Source organism: Homalodisca vitripennis, chromosome 4, assembly GCF_021130785.1.
Source record: "Homalodisca vitripennis isolate AUS2020 chromosome 4, UT_GWSS_2.1, whole genome shotgun sequence".
NCBI classification, from domain to species: Eukaryota; Metazoa; Arthropoda; class Insecta; order Hemiptera; family Cicadellidae; genus Homalodisca; species Homalodisca vitripennis.
This window is the reverse complement of record NC_060210.1, coordinates 196,206,286-196,226,005: the sequence shown is the minus strand read 5'-3', so window position 1 is coordinate 196,226,005 and position 19,720 is coordinate 196,206,286. Positions and strand designations below refer to the sequence as shown.

At 35.4% G+C, this 19,720-nt stretch overlaps 1 protein-coding gene across 11 annotated transcripts in view; it reads right to left on the bottom strand.

Moving 5' to 3' along the window:
* The window catches only part of LOC124360855 (popeye domain-containing protein 3-like), a 166,717-nt gene extending 150,681 nt beyond the window's left edge, over positions 1 to 16,036 (bottom strand). For 2 of the 11 annotated variants that reach the window (XR_006922283.1, XM_046814817.1), the window contains exon 1: positions 14,526 to 16,035. Coding sequence is in view for 10 of the 11 variants with exons in the window: in XM_046814817.1 (XP_046670773.1) it covers positions 14,526 to 14,969 (444 nt within the window). In the remaining variant the exon portion in view is untranslated. Of the gene's footprint in view, positions 1 to 14,525 lie in introns of all 11 variants that reach the window. The other 9 variants (XM_046814809.1, XM_046814807.1, XM_046814813.1 and 6 more) reach the window with 9 other exon arrangements.
* Between the last annotated feature and the right edge of the window lie 3,684 nt (positions 16,037 to 19,720).

Here is a 19,720-nt window from a genome sequence, read left to right as displayed (position 1 = left end):
AATGGCTTCAAGAAGATAGAAATTGTGGAAAGCAATCAAGCAGGAAAATAGGAATGAGAAGCAAAGGTGTAAGATTGCTGTAGAACCTAAATTGTTGAAGAAGCTGGAGAAATGAAAAATTAGAAATTTCCTTTAGACAAAGAGACCAAATTATATAAACTGAGAAAAGCTGTAGAGTCAAAGACTACATAGACATCGTACGATGCTTTCAATGCCATAAGTATGGGCAGCGGTTAAGCGAAATACTGTAAAGATACTGAGCCCACATGTGGACATTGTAGGCGGAAGCATAGTACAAGAGTTTGTAAAGAAGAAAGGAGAAGAATGCGTTGTTGCAATTGCGAAAGGGAAGGAAGAGGTGGTGTAGACACGGGGATGGAAGGAGTGTGGTGTAGTTGAAAGGAGTGGTTAGAACATATTTAAGCAGTATAAGTTATGAGAATTAAGATTGGACAAGAATAATGTTTTAGAAAGTTAAGATTGGACAAAATAAATGTCGGAATAAGTCTAAAGTGGTTCCAACGGAGTTGAAAAGCAAGTATTGGAAAAAGATCTGGACATACTATGTATCCAAGAACCGTTTACAGTGAGAGAGGTATAGCAAAATTTGGAGGTGGGGGGACGATGTATCAAGATGTGAGAGAAGTGTGTGACGAAAGCGGCAATACTGGTAAGAAACAGAACAATGGAAGTGATGATGAACCAAGGAGAGACGATAAGGACTGTGTAAGCCTAAATGTGGAAGAGGGAGAGACCAAAGGTGACAGTGGTTAAGCCTTTATTGCAGTTGCAAGAAAAAATATAGATGAAAAACTGAGAAAATTAGAAAGGATACAAAGAAGAAACGAATAAACGAATAATGCTGTGCGGAATGTAAATGCAAAATCCTGAGAAATGGTTCAGTGGGAGGACCGATGAGAGAGGAGAAAAAGTAGAAGAGTTTATGGAGATAATGCGGATGGAGAGTTGGCAACAGAGAGACAGAATGGAGAACCTTTGAAGGATAGCAGAGGAAGAAGCAAGCACGAATAATGACATAACAATGGTGACGAATAATATAAATTGATAAGGTGAAATGGTTGGGAGATTGTGGAGGAGCTGGTGGCTGACCACAGGATGATAATCATGACGTAACGAAGATCTGACGAGAAGAAGAGAAGGTGAGAGAGGAGAGAATAATATAAGACCGAAAACCTACAATCTGAGAAAGGCTAAATGGGGATTGCTCACTAGAGACCTGAGGATTATGAATGAGTCATTGATGGATATTTCCATGGAAAGGAAAGATGTGAATGAATACGTAAGAACTATGCAAACGATATTGTCAGAGCCTGTGACAGGGCTATATACCGTTGAGCACAGGAAAAGAAAAGATGGTAGAATGGTGGACAGAGGAGATTGGAAGAAGAAGGAGTGAAACAAGGAAAAGAAGAAGAATATGGCAAAGAACGAGATCGGAAGAAGATAGAAGAATGTATAATAGAGAAAGGAATAAATATATAGAAGAGATAAGAAAAGAAAAGATGAAGCTTTGGAAGAAGATGGTGGAGGAAGGAGAGGAAGATCCGTGGGGAAGAATGTACAAAATAATTATGAAAAAGGATAAAGTAGCGACAAAATTGACAAGTCTGAAAAAGGAAGATGGAGAAAATACAAGAGGTGTGAAGGAGACAATGGAGTACATGTTAGGAGAAATTGATACCAGAAGATGATGTGGAGATGGATACAGAAGGACAAAGGGAATTAAGGAGAAGATATGAGGAAGATGGTGAAGGAGGGGATGAAGGAGAATTTGGGATGGAAGAATTAAATGTGGCGGTTCAAGAAGATAAAGAATAAAAAAAGCACCTGGAATAGATGGTATAAAAGGAGAAATAATAAGGAGAGTATATGAAACTATAAAAGAAAGCATGTTAAGAGCAATGAATTTGATGATCAGTCAAGGGATTTTTCCGGAAGTCTGGAAAGAAGGAAACTTGAAGGTGTTTTTTGAAAGGAGAAGGGAAAGATCCATCTGAGGTGAGATCCTATAGACCTGTGACCCTGTTGCCTGTCCTAGGCAAGGTTGCTGAAAGAATGATTGTAAATCGACTGGGAAGAAGATTACGAGAGGAGGGGAAAAATTAAGTATGGAACAGTATGGATACCGAGAAGGAGTGGGGACGATTGATGTCTCAGACGGCTCCAGAGATGAGATTGAAGAGACGGAGGAGAAGATCGTTGTTGGAGTTTTTTATGGACATAACGGGGGCCCTTTGATGGAGCGTGGTGGCCCAGGATTATTGAACAACTAAGGAGATGGAATTGGTCCAAGAAACTTAATAAAATTAATCAGAAACTATTTTTCTGGTAGAAAACTGAATTTCGAACAATCAAAGACAAAGGTTGGAAAGGTATTGGAAAGAGGATGCCCCCAGGGATCGGTTCTTGGACCGCTCCTTTGGGCGGTATTTATTTGACGGATTGTTGAAACTTGATTTGGGTGAGAGAGTAACAAATTACTAGCGTATGCAGACGATGCTCTCATACTGGTGAGAGGAAAAAGCAGGAGGGAGGTGGAGGCTAAAACGAAGATAGGCTAATGGAAAGGACAATGGAATGGCTCCGAGAAAGCAAATTGGCGCTTTCAGAACAAAAAACTGTTGCAGTTGTGCTGAAAGGAAAGATGGAGAGAAGACCTGTGATTGAAGTGGAAGGAAGGAGACTTTAAAATGGACAGAAAGACTACATATCTGGGAGTTGTAATAGGAGAAAGAATGAGGTTTTGTAGAACATGTTACACGGACAAGACAAAAGGTATTAAACCTGATGGGAGCGATCAGGAGGCATTTAAAAGGCGGAGAAAGGGTTACCCGATTCGCAGATGATGGTGATTTACAAAGGGTGTTTGAACCCATAATGTTGTATGGTTGCGAACTGTGGGGGGAAGATATGAATAGGAAAGAAGTAGCAAGAGTAAGAGATCGATGCAGCAAAGATCTATGATTCTAAGAGCTATCAAAGGATACTCCACAGTGTCGCACGAGGCAGCAAGGGGTGGGTAGCAGGAATTTTGCCGATAGACCTGACAATTAAGATGAGAATTGAAATAAGAAGAATTAAAGAAGAAGGAGGAGATGTGGAGAGTGCTAAGAAAGAGTGGAAAGAATTATGCTAGATGAATGGCAATTGAGATGGAGAGAAGAACTGAGAAAAGGAAGAGAGAACGTATAAGTATTTCCCGGATGTGAGAGAAAGAATAAATTCGAAGATAAGTTCTTAACCATTATTTGGTACAGAGTGGTGACTGGACACGGAAACTATAAAGAAAAACTGATGAAGTTTTAGATTGTGTGAGACGGATAGATGCAGATGCGGAGAGAGAGAAAATGCTTGGCATGTAATAAAGGATTGTGTAAGATATCAAGATGAAAGACAAGGAATTAGTCGAAAAATTGCAAGAAAGGAGTTTGAGCTTTGAGAGAGAGAACTTGGTTAAAGATGAAGAAGTGTGGAAATGCTTTAAGGAGATGGTAACCAGAATTGGAAGAAGGAAGGAGAAGGAGATGATGATGAAGGAGGAAGAAGGTGAGAAAGATGAAAAGAAATAATCTGAAAAAAGATAAAGAAGGCAATAATGAAATAATGAATTAAATTAATGAAGAAGAAAGAAGATGAATAAAGAAGAGTAAGAAGAAAGGTGAAGAAAGAAGATGAAGAGAAAGAAGATGAAGTAAGAAGACGAAGAAAGAAGAAGAATGATATAAGAAGAGAAAGATACAAAATTAAAGGAGAAACACAATCCCCCAGACACACAAGGGTGTCTGGGGAGGGGACACATGGTAGGAGGAAAAGAAAGGAGAACTGGGAGTAAAGGAAGAGAAAAACGGGTTTCGAGTAGAAAGCAGCGCCTCTCGAAATAGGCCTTCGGCCTCGCGGAGAGGGGTGGTGGTGGGGCTGTAAAAGAAAAAAGAAAAAGAAAAAGAAACCAATTTCTACTACACAGTTACATCTCTCACCCCTACAACTTCTCATATAATACTCAGAACACTGAGAGTTGTCTGTGCAGCTGTTGGCCACTGTGCAGGTAATGAGAGGGTAATTACAGAGTGAAGTGTCACAAGAACTAAAGAGTTCTAGGTTCGCAGCCACAATCTTAACAAACCAATTTTCTACTACACAGTTACATCTCTCACCCCTAACACTTCTCATATAATTACTCAGACCACTGACAGTTGTCTGTGCAGCTGTTGGCCACTGTGCAGGTAATGAGAGGGTAATTACAGAGTGAAGTGTCACAAGAACTAAAGAGTTCTAGGTTCGCAGCCACAATCTTAACAAACCAATTTTCTACTACACAGTTACATCTCTCACCCCCACACTTCTCATATAATACTCAGATACTGAGAGTTGTCTGCTGCAGTTGGCCACTGTGCAGGTAATGAGAGGGTAATTACAGAGTGAAGTGTCACAAGAACTAAAGAGTTCTAGGTTCGCAGCCACAATCTTAACAAAGCAATGTTCTACTACACAGTTATATCTCTCACCACTACACTTCTCATATAATACTCAGACACTGAGAGTTGTCTGTGCAGCTGTTGGCCACTGTGCAGGTAATGAGAGGGTAATTACAGAGTGAAGTGTCACAAGAACTAAAGAGTTCTAGGTTCGCAGCCACAATCTTAACAAACCAATTTTCTACTACACAGTTACATCTTTCACCCCTACACTTCTCATATAATACTCAGACACTGAGAGTTGTCTGTGCAGCTGTTGGCCACTGTGCAGGTAATGAGAGGGTAATTACAGAGTGAAGTGTCACAAGAACTAAAGAGTTCTAGGTTCACAGCCACAATCTTAACAAACCAATTTTCTACTACACAGTTACATCTCTCACCCCCACACTTCTCATATAATACTCAGATACTGAGAGTTGGTCTGCTGCAGTTGGCCACTGTGCAGGTAATGAGAGGGTAATTACAGAGTGAAGTGTCACAAGAACTAAAGAGTTCTAGGTTCGCAGCCACAATCTTAACAAAGCAATGTTCTACTACACAGTTATATCTCTCACCACTACACTTCTCATATAATACTCAGACACTGAGAGTTGTCTGTGCAGCTGTTGGCCACTGTGCAGGTAATGAGAGGGTAATTACAGAGTGAAGTGTCACAAGAACTAAAGAGTTCTAGGTTCGCAGCCACAATCTTAACAAACCAATTTTCTACTACACAGTTACATCTTTCACCCCTACACTTCTCATATAATACTCAGACACTGAGAGTTGTCTGTGCAGCTGTTGGCCACTGTGCAGGTAATGAGAGGGTAATTACAGAGTGAAGTGTCACAAGAACTAAAGAGTTCTAGGTTCACAGCCACAATCTTAACAAACCAATTTTCTACTACACAGTTACATCTCTCACCCCTACACTTCTCATATAATACTCAGACACTGAGAGTTGCCTGTGTAGCAGTTGGCCACTGTGCAGGTAATGAGAGGGTAATTACAGAGTGAAGTGTCACAAGAACTAAAGAGTTCTAGGTTCACAGCCACAATCTTAACAAACCAATTTTCTACTACACAGTTACATCTCTCACCACTACACTTCTCATATAATACTCAGACACTGACAGTTGCCTGTGTAGCAGTTGGCCACTGTGCAGGTAATGAGAGGGTAATTACAGAGTGAAGTGTCACAAGAACTAAAGAGTTCTAGGTTCACAGCCACAATCTTAACAAACCAATTTTCTACTACACAGTTACATCTCTCACCCCTACACTTCTCATATAATACTCAGACACTGAGAGTTGTCTGTGCAGCAGTTGGCCACTGTGCAGGTAATGAGAGGGTAATTACAGAGTGAAGTGTCACAAGAACTAAAGAGTTCTAGGTTCACAGCCACAATCTTAACAAACCAATTTTCTACTACACAGTTACATCTCTCACCCCTACACTTCTCATATAATACTCAGACACTGAGAGTTGTCTGTGCAGCTGTTGGCCACTGTGCAGGTAATGAGAGGGTAATTACAGAGTGAAGTGTCACAAGAACTAAAGAGTTCTAGGTTCACAGCCACAATCTTAACAAACCAATTTTCTACTACACAGTTACATCTCTCACCCCTACACTTCTCATATAATACTCAGACACTGAGAGTTGCCTGTGTAGCAGTTGGCCACTGTGCAGGTAATGAGAGGGTAATTACAGAGTGAAGTGTCACAAGAACTAAAGAGTTCTAGGTTCACAGCCACAATCTTAACAAACCAATTTTCTACTACACAGTTACATCTCTCACCACTACACTTCTCATATAATACTCAGACACTGAGAGTTGCCTGTGTAGCAGTTGGCCACTGTGCAGGTAATGAGAGGGTAATTACAGAGTGAAGTGTCACAAGAACTAAAGAGTTCTAGGTTCACAGCCACAATCTTAACAAACCAATTTTCTACTACACAGTTACATCTCTCACCCCTACACTTCTCATATAATACTCAGACACTGAGAGTTGCCTGTGTAGCAGTTGGCCACTGTGCAGGTAATGAGAGGGTAATTACAGAGTGAAGTGTCACAAGAACTAAAGAGTTCTAGGTTCACAGCCACAATCTTAACAAACCAATTTTCTACTACACAGTTATATCTCTCACCACTACACTTCTCATATAATACTCAGACACTGAGAGTTGTCTTGTGCTGCAGTTGGCCACTGTGCAGGTAATGAGAGGGTAATTACAGAGTGAAGTGTCACAAGAACTAAAGAGTTCTAGGTTCGCAGCCACAATCCCAACAAACCAATACTCTACTACACAGTTACATCTCTCACCACTACACCTCTCATATAATACTCAGACACTGAGAGTTGCCTGTCGCAGCAGTTGGCCACTGTGCAGTTAATGAGAGGGTAATTACAGAGTGAAGTGTCACAAGAACTAAAGAGTTCTAGGTTCACAGCCACAATCTTAACAAAGCAATTTTCTACTACACAGTTACATCTCTTACTTGTATTATATTACTCAGGTTCTGAAAGGTACTGTCTCAGCAGTTAAAACCACAACCTAGTTATCCTCTCTCGGTTTACTATACATGTGAGGGGAAGATAATTTATCACAGAATCAATGGAGCTAGATCACATGGGTCATTCTCTCATATATCCTTATAGTTGTAATGTGTATTATTAATCACACTCTACTTGTAATTTTACAATTACAAAGGTTAGGCCTATATAAGCGCTATTCTACATAAGCAAGTAACATATAGGTGGCTCCTCTAGAAACTCTTGTCTGAGTTTCTTTATCATATATTTTTATCAAGCATTTTGGAGTTGCCTAGAAATTAATAGTAAAATCCGACTACAGCTGTAAATTCTTTGGATGAGCCGTCCGATCTCAAATCACCACATTTAGATTACATAACCATTATTTATTTTACTAAAATTTGGTACACTCTTAGGGCTAAGAAAAATATGAAATTTTAAGTTTTTATTTTAAACCATTTCCGAAATACGGCTATATAACGTTCCCAAAGAGACATGTCTTTATTACATTTGGTATTTTTCCCAATATTAGCATTGTTATGAGTATACCAAATTACAGGAAAATCTAAAACGGTGAGGGTAAAATTTATATCTAAAGTGTATTGATTTCATATAGAGTGATATGATCCTTTGATTATAATGTTGTTTTAAAGTAAAGTTTGTTTAAAAGTAAAATTGGCATTAAATTTCCAAATTTTAGATCATTTGATCATTTAACTGACTTAATCTCTACTTGAAACTATGCTCTTAGTCAATTAAATAAATCTTTCATCTCTAAATCTCATTTTTTGTATTGTGGTGGTAGTACACCATCTCCATCTAAGGTTGTCAAACACCTATTCATACATTTTTAATTTGGAGTGGGGAATTATCTATGACTGACTGATGGGCAATTTTCACTTTGAGACACAAGCGTGTGGGAACCTCTTTTTGTATGTATGGAAATACTTATTATATGTTGTAGTAACATATAAAACCTCTAAACCAAAGAGAAATAAAACATTGTTTTAATTAATTTTAAGTTCTATGATGCTTACAGGATGCTTGATGTTTTCGAATTGAAATGAAAAGGAAATACTTTAATTTATTTTTTTCGAATTTACTCTTTTCTAACAATTTCAAGAAGGAAATGTAATACTTTATACACTATTAGTTCTTTTACTTATAATAAATCTGTATGCAGAGAGTTAATATGGACTATACCACAAACAGTATTTTAAAAACATCTAGTAAAACATTTTAATCAGTAAAACTTAAAGTGATTTTCACTACAGCCAGCTCTTAAGATCTTCATTTTACTACCTTTCCAGCTGCAAAGGTTGTCAAAGGATATTTATTTTCATTAATTTAAATTGACATGTTTTAATTTAAATTTCTAATATCAACTTTTAATATTCTTAACGACCCCATCTTATAACCGACCTCCTCTTCTACCAGGACCCTTCTCCTACATGACCCCCTCTCACAACCAACCTCCTCTTCTACCAGGACCCTTCTCCTACATGACCCCCTCTCACAACCAACCACCTCTTCTACCAGGACCCTTCTCCTACATGACCCCCTCTCACAACCAACCTCCTCTTCTACCAGGACCCTTCTCCTACATGACCCCCTCTCACAACCAACCTCCTCTTCTACCAGGACCCTTCTCCTACATGACCCCCTCTCACAACCAACCTCCTCTTCTACCAGGACCCTTCTCCTACATGACCCCCTCTCACAACCAACCTCCTCTTCTACCAGGACCCTTCTCCTACATGACCCCCTCTCACAACCAACCACCTCTCCTTTCCAACCCCCTTCCCTACTAAACCAACCACCTCTCCTACTTGCAGTTGTATTGAATCTTTCTTTCAATTTTTAGCTGTATCACATTTTGTAAATAAAAACAACAGATTTGATTGTGTAAAAAAAGAAAACAAAACCTCTTGCATATTTATTTTTAGCCAAAGGTAAACACAGTCGTTGTGATATAAAATGTTATCTGTCCATTACAAGTGGCTTTGCCCACATTAAAAAAGTTTCAGAGCCATTTGGATTTTGGCCCCTAAGGACAAATTTAAAGCATAAATTTTCTTAGTATTTGGCTGAAGTTTTGCTAGATACTTTATTTTGAAGCTGTCCGCACCCGAATGCCTTTATGTTTTATAAATATTATTGCTAATTATTAAAAAAAAAACTCAGTTGTTACATTAAAACTCCCAATTCGAAAAATTTCACACATTTTACAAAAACAATTGAATGCATGCATATAAGTCAAATCTTTGATGACATAACTGTGCAATCAAGAAAGTAATGGAGAGAAATGGTTTATGGTTTACCGGTATTTTGTACACCAAATAGACAGATGTTTATTATATGTGTGTAATTTTGAATGTGTGTATTATATAGCTCGCTAGCGTAAATATTTTAAATTGAAAAACGTAAATTCATTCAATAAACACATCTTCTTAAACATGACATTTAAACAGCTTTGCATTACAACAGCCAACAGCCAAAGATTTTTATCATATCTATTAAAATACTTTTTTGGAATTTTTAGAGGGTAAAAATATTTTTTCAAATAGGGGTACAGTGGGGTCTCTTTAAAATTTCAAATTGCAAACCATATCTTGTGATATGTCATTTGAAAGGTAAATTCAAAAGAAATACAATGACGAGGACGAAAATTCTCTACAACGAACCTAGCAAAAGTTATGGGCAAACAACCCTTACATCAAAGGGTGTAATTTGTCTTGATATGTCTGGATATATTCCAAACAGATTGAGATATCGATAAAAAATTTTCATCACACCTATAAAATACTTCTTTGGACTTTTTGAAGAGTAAAAATATTTTTTCAAATAGGGGTACAGTGGGGTCTCTTTAAAATTTCAAATTGCAAACCATATCTTGTGACATGTCATTTGAAAGGTAAATTCAAATGTACAACCTTCACCATACTTATTAAATTACATTTTTGGATTTTTGAGGGTAAAAAATGTACCCCCCTTTCGAAAGGGGGTAGAAGGGGTTAACTTTAAATTGTCAAACTTCAACCCCTATCTTTGACATGTCAAATTAAAGGTTTATTCAATATAAACACAATGACACTAAGAAAACACCTCTATGCCAGTTCTAGAAAAAGCTATGGACAAATAACGCAAACAAATAATAATCTGTAGGCACAATGCCAATGTCTTATACATATCATAACAATGAATGAGTAATATCTTTTAGCAAGACTCTAAGGGGCTCAGCTTATCCCTTTATGTAATGTTCCTTTCCTTACATAATATGTAATGTTTCTGGTGTGCATAGTTTTGGTAAGAGGTGTCATTTACTAGGTGGCATTACAAAGTAAGGGATTATTTGCTCATAACTTTTGCTAGGATCGTCGTAGAGTTGTTTTGTTCATGTGATTGTGATTCCATTGACTAGATCTTTAAAATTACATGTCACAAGATGGGGTTGAAATTTTAAGGATACCCCCTTTTACCCCTCTTTTAAAAATGAGAGTAAAATTGTTTTTGTCCTCAAAAAATCCAAAACAGTAATTTAATAAGTATGGTGACGATTATACATTGATATCTCAATCTGTTTAGAATGTATCTAGGTGTATCAGAACTTAATTTACACCCTGCATGTAGCTTACTCATTGTCTATACATTAGTCAAAATTAAAAGATTAGAAAGAGAAGCCCACGCTTAATTAACTTTTAATGTATATTACTGATTATGACTATCATCTAAACCTTATTTTCATAGCTAATAAGGGGTAGATTGCTATTTGAAATGTTTTTATTATCTAATATGCAATAGTATAGAAGAATGGACTGATGAAAATTGGAGATTTTGGTGAAGTATTTATTTGTAATATTTTGAGTTGCTAGTAGCATCTGTCAGTAATCTCTACCACAAGACCATGCAAATTTTCCACTTTCAGGTTGGTTTGGTATATATAAATTATGTTGTATAAAACTCCATACATTCTTTATATACATTTTTATAAAAAAAGCGTCCTTTGGTAGTGAAAGTGCGTTCAATTTCTTAGCCATTCAAAATTTATTGAAATAACATAAGACTAATTGCCAATAAAAGGTACAAAACTAGATTTGTATTTTCAATTTGAGGAATCAAGAAGTATGGTTTACTCACCAATATTTTACTGTTCAGAACAAAACATTTTGCTGCATCATTATATGCATGTGCATTAAAAATTTCATTGATTCATTAAAAAAGTTTACAGAAGTTGAAAAATATATCCTTAAAAGAGAATTGTTTTGTATCACCTTCTGTAATAGATGCCAAATGTTGAAGTTATGAAAGATACAGTTAGAATCAAAACTGTAATAATCATAAAAATATTAAAAAATAGTTACAAATATACAGTAACTCATTGTAGTATAAAGCAGAAATTATTTTAATATACAAATAATGTATATCTTTTATACTTAACATGTGATAATAGAATCTATTTTATAAAGAAAGAAAATTATTGCACAGCATATATTTCTATTAATCACTAGAACAGAGGCAAATTTTAATTTTTTAAATTATTTTAAGTGTTACAGACATTATAAAGATATCTGGAAATCCACACAAAAATAAATCAATTTATCTTTTATTGAAGAGTGCGGTTATATTTAAAACTTACTATTTTATTAATAAGAGATATCTAATAATTAATACCGGTACATAAATGTTGTTTTTAAACCTTCATGAATAACAATGATCAAGCCAAAATATAAACATTTATTTTTTTAAATAAAAGGGGAAATATACTTGAGTTAACCTGTATACACCTAAACAGGCAACAATATTCTCAACATTGAGTAAAGCTAATGCAATTCCAATCCTGCCCTGAAGCTTGAAATATTTACTGCTATGGCGCTGGTATGAGTGTTGATGTCAAATACGGTGTATTAAGAATACCTCCTTCAGGCTGGTAAGATAGTGTTGATGGCGATGGTGGCGCATTATGAATACCGCCTTATGGCTGACTTGATAATGTTGATGGTAAAGATAGCATATTAAAAATACCGCCTTCAGGCTGGTAAGATAGTGTTGATGTAAAAGGTGGTGTATTAAGAATACCGCCTTAAGGGTAGTGAGATAATGTTGATGTAAAAGGTGGTGTATTAAGAATACCGCCTTAAGGGTAGTGAGATAATGTTGATGTAAGAGGTGGTGTATTAAGAATACCTCCTTAAGGGTAGTGAGATAATGTTGATGTAAAAGGTGGTGTATTAAGAATACCTCCTTAAGGGCAGTGAGATAATGTTGATGTAAAAGGTGGTGTATTAAGAATACCGCCTTAAGGGTAGTGAGATAATGTTGATGTAAAAGGTGGTGTATTAAGAATACCTCCTTAAGGGTAGTGAGATAATGTTGATGTAAAAGGTGGTGTATTAAGAATACCTCCTTAAGGGTAGTGAGATAATGTTGATGTAAAAGGTGGTGTATTAGGAATACCTCCTTAAGGGTAGTGAGATAATGTTGATGTAAAAGGTGGTGTATTAAGAATACCTCCTTAAGGGTAGTGAGATAATTTTGACGTTAAAGGTGGCATATCAAATATACCGCCTAGAGGCTGACAAGATTGTGTCTATGGCAGGGGCAGTGTATAGCCAATACCTCCTTGAGGCTGACAAGATTGCATCAATGGCAAGAGTGGTGTTTTGCCAATACCGCCTTGAGACTGACAAGATTGTGTCTATAGCAAGAGTGGTGTATTGCCAATACCGCCTTGAGACTGACAAGATTGTGTCTATAGCAAGAGTGGTGTATTATTGTCAATACCGCCTTGAGACTGACAAGATTGTGTCTATAGCAAGAGTGGTGTATTGCCAATACCGTCTTGAGACTGACAAGTTTGTGTCTATGGTAAGGGCGGTGTATTGTCAATACCGCCTTGAGACTGACAAGTTTGTGTCTATGGTAAGGGCGGTGTATTGTCAATACCGCCTTGAGACTGACAAGATTGTGTCTATAGCAAGAGTGGTGTATTGCCAATACCTCCTACAGGCTGACAAGATTGCATCAATGGCAAGAGTGGTGTTTTGCCAATACCGCCTTGAGACTGACAAGATTGTGTCTATAGCAAGAGTGGTGTATTGCCAATACCGCCTTGAGACTGACAAGATTGTGTCTACGGTAAGGGCGGTGTATTGTCAATACCGCCTTGAGACTGACAAAATTGTGTCTACGGCAAGGGCGGTGTATTGTCAATACCACCTTGAGACTGACAAAATTGTGTCTACAGCAAGAGCGGTGTATTGTCAATACCGCCTTGAGACTGACAAGATTGTGTCTATTGCGAGGGTGGTGTATTGCCAATGCCATCTGGTCGACGAGGTTTGCAACAAAAATTGTACGCCATTTAAGTAATATATATGTTAAGGGTATTAAGCCAAGTACTCCTCTTCCTGGGTGTCATACCCATCACAAACAAGTGCACTTCACACACACTCCAAATAACTAGAAAGGTAACCAAACACAATCTCATTAGCTTTTCATACAGCGGCCATACAAAGTTTTGAGTTATTTCCGATAAGATTGAGGAAACAATGGTGAACTCTTATGTTCCCATAACTTCTGGTGCATTCAAACTAAACTTGGTACTATGATAGTTAGTTATTATGATAAATTCGTTAAATAATTTGTTGATAACTCTTAAGGTATCAAGATAACGGTTGTTCAAAGTGGTTGTCAATCTCAGCTGTTATGCATCATACACCAAAACAAAGAAAGAGTTATAAAATGATCAGATCATTTTCAACACCGTGATATCTATGTTAGACATGGTTTTTTTAATATTTAATGAGTTTTTTGATAATGACTATACAAAAGTTTTAGAAGTATAGAAAACATTGAATTATTATAAGTGAATGTTTTCACAATACTTCTGATTGATTGTGAACAATTCAAGCCCAAATTTTTACAAACAAATTAATTTGCTAACAAAAGTTTCGTCTTGTGCGGTTTTAACATGATGGACTTTCTCACGTTACAAATATATCAATACACCAACATTTACTGTCATCGTGATGTCAGTGTTGTACAAATTAACCAGTGTTAATAATTTATCCTCAGTTTGACATTTCAAAATGACAGCCACTGATAAATCTTCCTTTCTTAGATTAATAATAAAGTGATTAACATAGGTAATTGAGAACAATAGCTTACACTGTTAATGCTCTGAGTCAGTACAAAATAATAAATTGGACTTAATGGGTACATTGGACAACATATGTTTGATGTCTTGTTTGATAGCTGCTGACTGAGTGAGTTAACTTAGTTGGCAAAAATATTATATACTGTGTACTAAATATCTCTCCAACCTTCATTAGTAAATTGTTTAAAAAACTTTTTTCTCCCATATTTGCATGTGTAATGAAAATATCCAAATAACAACATATGCTTACATTATTCACTAGTGCATGCAACATGTCTTAATTAGATTATCTCCTTATAATATAATAACTGTGGGTGTACATTAATTGTAAAACTATAAATTACACATATCCACTTACCTCTTCAACTTCTTTTGTGAACTTAATCGGCCTTAGGTGGTACAGCAGAATGCACACATGTATAAAGTTTATAGCAACAAAATTTGCGTTCCACAGAAATGCATCAAACGAACATAGCACTGCCCATCCCCAAAGGGCGAAAAAAGCACAGCCCACTAATAGAGTACATCTTAAGTACAAGATACCGTACAATCCATTTGGCGCAAGATAAGAAAGGAAAAAGAAGGTGTTGGCTAGTTGGAAATAACCGTGATTCACCGGTCCCCAGTGAGTGCAGTAAGTTACACCGAACACTGAAGATATTAATGACACATTGATTGTACTATTAGGCCACTCGTCTAAAATGTCCCCATTTCCTGTCGCAGGGATTCGTGTTTGGTAAGGGACGCCCATGGTTGTAGAACTTGCTCCAGTGTAATTTGGGCTACCGTTGCTCATAGACATCGCTCTTGTACATTCCAAACTCTTCGTCAATATCACAGCTTATGCTCAGACAAAAACACAGCAATTGTTGGATAGGCCACATTAACTGGTAACATTGCTGCTAAACATTAATAATTGTTATACAGAGATCAAATACTTTCTTAAATTGGTTTTAAGCCTGAATCTGTTTAAAATGTTACTCAACCATATATAGCACTTCAGAAGTTTGAGACTTTTTAAAATTGTTCATTCAATAACGATGCATAGGTTAATTTAATTTGTATAAAATGCATGACTGTTTTAACTTAGCAAACATTTTATGGCACACTGGTAAGTAAAATGGTTTCTAAAAGTTGTCCTGACAAATATTTTTAAATAGGCTATGTTCCCAAAATATGAGAGGCCCTAGATTCAAATGTCATATTTTATATATAAACAGATATAATTCTATACATTTATTTCTATAAACCAACAGCCATGATCTTATTAATTTACCTTTTTTAATTATAATTCAATAATTTTAATGTTTGTAATTCCACCTAATAGGTGTTTCTAATTTACCTGAATTATATTTTATTGTCATAATAAATTAAATTGTGATATTCTAAACCCTTTGGTCTTAGATGTTATCAATTTTAAAACAGCCTACTTCATTCAAAATAAATTGTAGGAGTTATTGACAAGCTTACATACTTTGCTAATTATAATGTATAATTCCCTTTTTTGATAAGATCTGATCGATAACCTTCAAAAACCTTTTTATATTGTTGTACAAGAAAGTACAATATTGTTTTATTATTTTATTCACTTAGAAATTTCTTGTGACTTAGAGATTACATTATTATTTTGTACAAATGGTATTCATTAATTCCACAAGGAAAATGCACAAAATCACTTTTAGTTGCTAATTTCTTAATAACAATCACCAACCACTAGCAACACACTACAAAAGGCAACGAGGTACACAACATGAACACACACATCTTTTGACAGCCGGTGTATACACCAATCAGTTTTGAGAATGGTTTGGACCTCACCAATGAACATGCAAGTATGACTATGGTATTATTGAACCGTACCAACCGACAGCGCATCACTGTAGCAAAAGGGTGAACCACACATTTATCGTTTAACGCGCTCTCCCGGGAAAAATAGGAAGTCAATCAGCTGATCTAACACAGGTGCGCCAACTACGCCGACCAGTACTGCCACTGCCGTCTAGCAACTCGATTATTTTAGTTCCTATTAAATTTATAACAATGTATTAGGTACTTGAATGATACAAACCTGGAAATCGATAAAACATTGTACAAGGACTGCCTTTCCATAAAACATTGTAAATTTTAGTGTTTAAAGTAACTAACAGGTAATTACATAGTATTGTCACATTTTGCTACTAATTTGGTTTTTAAATCTTAGAATATTCTTTAGTATAAACACTAAGAACTTTTATAGAAGTGCTTAGCAATCTATTTAAGGATAATAATTTTACATTTAAAGAAGAAAACTGTTATATATAAACTTTATAATGTAACAACAACACCATCATATGTTCAATTAATGTAAGTACATTATATTAATTATTGTTTTAAGTCTTGAAAGCGTATAGTAAGCTTACCCACCAGTACCGGTAACAAAACTTATTTCAACCATTTATTTATTGCTGTTGAGTATATAGATCAATCAGACAGTAAAATTTGAAGTGTAAATCAAAAGATTCTTTTAACTGTAAATTATAGTAAATTTTAATTATGCAATGTTTGGCCAGGTTCGTCAATTGTAATTAGATATCAAATACGATGTTACCATTTAATTTGCTACGGATTTAAAGACCGTCACCTTAGTTGCTTCTTTGACAGAAATACACCTCTTAGACATGCGTATGTGTATACTTTCTTGATCGTGGTAACTTATCAAACTCAACTATAGGAGAAGAAATATTAGATAGGAAGAAAATTACAATGGCCGAAAGTAGACGCTTTACGTATATATATTTTTTTTTCTCATGCAAGCGCAACGCCTAAATAAAAAAAACATTCGTAATTTCGCTTAACATCTAAAGCTCTTAACCGTAAACACTGGAATAATATTTGCCTAAATTATGTCTACATCCACTTCAAAAAGATATTGAACCGTCTCATTTATTACATCTTTAATGTGTTTAACTGGAATGTTAAGAACTACGATTTTAGAATTAATTTATACTAACCTATATTACTTCCATTGTTACTGAGATCGTTGAAGTTATTCAATCAAATGTCAAGAAATATTGTAGAGTAATTCGAGTTATTTCACTGGTATACTTATAAAGTCTGTTTCATTCTGCGACTTCAGGACTCAAATAACTTAAATGTAAAATTGATCATGATGTAGGAATATCTTTCAACTATCTTTCATCTCAGAATGTTTAGAATGCCACTTAAAATGAATATGCCCATGGTGTCCTATATTCCAGAAGAAAATTGCGTGAAGCCGCAGGTTGCTAGTTGTATTATACTCGTATTCCACTAACACGTTTGTACGGTAAAGTATTAATGGAAAAAGCGCCTGAAATTGTTTCAACGCAAAAAACTGCGATACACCCTTGATAACAACTAGCCGCGAGCATTCTGAAGGAGTCATTCCGAGAAGACATAATAAGTACAGATCAATAAAGACTGTTTATTTTATATTCTTCTTGTTAAAAGACATTTTATAAGCACCCTCTGATGTTATAAGAGCATTTTGATGTTATTTAGTTATAATCACAAATCAAGGGGACAATTATAAAATTTTAAAGTCTGCGTTGAGTGTCTCACGATTTTTGTGATTCATTCTTTATTAAATTAAATAAGAGTAATAGTGAAGAACAAATTTGGTAAATAATTAAATTAATTAATAATATACTGTAGTTACATCTTTTTATAATATTAAAATATAATTAATTATATTATAGATTTAGAGTGTTCTCGATTGCGGATTTGTATGCTACTTATTTCAAGAAATGTTTTACAATACCTACTATTTGATTGATGAAATTTTAGAATATAGAATCTTCATTTTTTTTTTAAAGAAGTCCTTCGCGAAACGTTTTTGTTGTCATCATAGACTTACCGTTTCTGCAGCAAAGGTGATATAGAATAAATACACAACTTAAAAGACTGGAATTGTTGTTACGACATAATATATTTTCTGTTAACTTGGTATTTGGTTTTTGGCTTCCTGGAATATCGCCGTAATCTAAGAGATAAGGCTGATAAGTTCTAACCAAGATTCGTAAAAGGAGTTATTATTTTATTCCCATTGGAAACCTTTGATGTACAGTATTTAGAAATGCTACTGGGGTGGAAACCCTTTCTTCTCCTCCCAAGAAAAGGCTGTTAAAGCGCTGTAAGCGTTTGGGAATATCTGAATCTAGTAGGTCATTGCAAGAATACACGCTTTACAAACCAAATAATCTAAACATTACCTGGCACTGTGTCAAAAATGTCAATGATTCCTCATAATGTGTTACTATACAGTTTGGAGGCCAAGAGTCAATTTGCATTGTATAAAACCATACACCCCGGTAACCCGCTTTTCTCCGATAGAGAAAATTCCCCTAAGAACATACGATCTCATCGGCGTTATAGTGTTGGTGGACGTGCAAATAGAAATGTATCCAAGCGTAAAAATATCAAACGAGAATTTCTTTCTCGATTCGTATTTTTCTTAGCTTAGCAAAATTAAAACAGACTGCACATAAATGATACCTATGTTACCGCAAGCTAGCTAGACGAGATATGAGTACGTACGCACCATCACATTTCGCGTAACAAGCTTCGTTAAATTGTTGCAAGTTTCAAGTCTGTAGCTCGTTCCATTAGATTACATGTGTTACTAAAGCATACGTTAAACATATCACGATTGCTTAATTTAGGAAACAAACACTCCAATAATTAAGAAATTTTTATTTTTGTGAGGCCTTTCGTGTTCATGAACATCATCAAACACGAATTCAAACCTAAATAAAAAAACAACATTACGTTTTTTAAACTTTAAAATGGATCAGGGGATTGGATTACATTTTCAGTTATGTGGGTCTGATGATGTGTTCATGAACACGAAAGGCCTCACAAAAATAACATTTCTTATTTATTGGAGAGTTGGTTCCTAAATGAAGCATTTGATTCCAATAAGAAGAAACTGTTATAAAGTATATCATGATTGTACTCAGTTTGTTTACAAATTTATTTATTCGATGACATAATTGTTATCCACCAATGTTCATCTTATATATATATATATATATATATATATATATATATATATATATATATATATATAAATGCGAATGTTTGTTTGTATGTTCCGTTATAACTCTGGAACCAATGCACGAAACACCGTGAAATTTTGTACAGTGATTCTACACGTTTCTGGAAGTAACATAGGCATACTTTTAGAGAGGTATTTAGTCCAATTTTAATAGTTTACTTCATTAATTTTTTAATTATAAATTGTTTTTGATGTTGGTGTGTTTTATATTGGATCCGACAGACTGCGCTACGACACGTAATACAAAGCGAACTGATACTTAACAGCTGATAATACTTTCAGCTGAAGTTCATCAAAGAGGCAAAAACATTTGTTTACATTTAAAATGTAAAACATTTTATTTTATTGTAAGTGCTTGATCAGTAGTGTTTTTAAATTCAGATTGCATCAATGATCAATAAACTATTTAATTCAAAGAAAATACTATTAAACGCTATTATGAAAACAACCTCATTATACAAATCCGTGAATGTTTGCAC